Source organism: Perkinsus marinus, assembly GCF_000006405.1.
Source record: "Perkinsus marinus ATCC 50983 genomic scaffold scf_1104296928374, whole genome shotgun sequence".
NCBI lineage: Eukaryota > Perkinsozoa > Perkinsida > Perkinsidae > Perkinsus > Perkinsus marinus.
In genome coordinates, this window is record NW_003216820.1 from 1 (window position 1) to 1,726 (window position 1,726).

General features: G+C 43.2%; 1 protein-coding gene across 1 annotated transcript; it reads left to right on the plus strand.

Moving 5' to 3' along the window:
- Positions 1 to 997: 997 nt before the first annotated feature.
- On the plus strand, positions 998 to 1,670 carry Pmar_PMAR019554 (WD repeat pf20, putative; the record flags this gene model as incomplete). The annotated part of the gene is made up of 4 exons (XM_002788324.1): positions 998 to 1,125; positions 1,170 to 1,252; positions 1,412 to 1,504; positions 1,548 to 1,670. Coding segments are annotated over 4 exons (427 nt in total), but the record flags the coding sequence as incomplete, so codon positions are not given.
- Positions 1,671 to 1,726: the final 56 nt, after the last annotated feature.

The following is a 1,726-nucleotide window of genomic DNA, read 5'->3' on the forward strand; positions in this document are numbered from 1 at the left end:
TCAGAGGATCTCAAGCGATTACGGTCGCACTATGAGCAGTACGAGCCGACTTTGACGGAACTCAGACATAAATACGAGGTGGCTATGAAGGAAAAATTTCTATTGAAAATGGAAAGGGATAAATACGTAGGATTGGTGGAGTCTGAAATGCACTCAGGAGTATGGGAGTATATTTTTAGTTTATTGAAGTGAGCTCGCGCGATTTTTGGGTAGAAGTGTGGGAAAAACTAAGATAATTTTCCAAAATTTTCTCATATTTTTTTTGAAACATATACTAGCATTGAGAGGGTCTGTTGGTGTTATGAGTAATCACTCGATGAGTTCCTCTATAGATGGTTCAAGTCTCGTCAGGATTGACCGAAACAAGCGGAGGCTTGGATCAGGCTGGTGCTGTTAGAACTAGCGAGACTAACGTGAATTGTGTAAATTATGGTAGGTATATCATCGAGCACCGGAGAGGTCCAGTCTGAGTCTAACGCGGGGAAGAAGTTGACCATTGACTCGCCATGGCCGAATGAGGTCTACACTTGAGGCTTATGTTTAAAGAATATATGTTTGATTTCATCAGCTGAGCTTAGGAGTTTTCCGACTGTTTACAGGAGTTTACATACGAACCTAGGAAGAATCGACAAGAAAATTTCCACAGATTTATTATTTTTTTACCAACGTATGTAGTTGACCATGTGCATATTTCCTCACATTGCATGGTGGAATATATATGTTTGGTTTTCTCAGCTGAGCTTAGGAGTTCCCCCATTGATTTTAAGAGTTCACAGAGGAATCTGGGTAGACGTGGAAAAATATGAGAAATTGTAAAATATTGTATTCATTTCATTATGAAGATTTATGAGAAAAAATATTTCTCAGATGTTTCAACATATGTGGTTGACCATGTGCATATTTTTCCACACTAGAATGGACAGTTTTCAGGCGGCGTCTCGGCAGGCTGCTGCTGAGTTCAATCAGAAGTTGGGGGAAGACCCAACACCTATTGAAGTGAGAAAAGTGCCTCTGCCGGGGATAGAACCTCCGACCTTCAGGTTGACAAACTGCGATTAGTACGAACGTTCAAAGCTCACGATGAAGGGGTTTGTAAAGTGAGGATACACCCTAGAATTCCCATGCGTGGGTCGGCTGGTTTGGTCATTCGGTGTAGCTCGATCATTTAGTGGCAACAACTTCTGATGACGGCACGTGGAAGCTGTGGTCCATACCTGATGGGGAAATACAGATGAATGGCAAGGGGCATAAGGTAGATCTCCCTATGAAAATTCTGAGGAAATTTTCGTTGATTTCTGATCGAATCCATGTGTTGGTAACTCCTGAGCTCAGCTGAGCAAAGCAAACATATATTTCTCCAACAACAGCCGTAGGCCCCTAACACCTGGCATCGATCGCTGACTTGGTTCAGGCTTTCGTGTCGGACCTGGTCTTCCATCCGGACGGAACTGTTTTCGTCACCACCAGTGGGGACCGCACTGTTAAGGTTTGGAATATGGTTAAAGTAAGTGGGCGTATCTTCTATGGGTAGCGATAACGCTATGTAGGAAATTTGTTCGACAACACTAACCGATCACATGGAGACTGTCTGGAGTGCGGACTTCCATCACTCTGGTGCTTTCTTCGCAACTAGTAGTACCGATCAAACCGTGAAGATATTCGATACCAAGGTGGTGGCAGAGGAGATCTACCAATATTTGATGAATCCTTTTCAGAACATGCGATG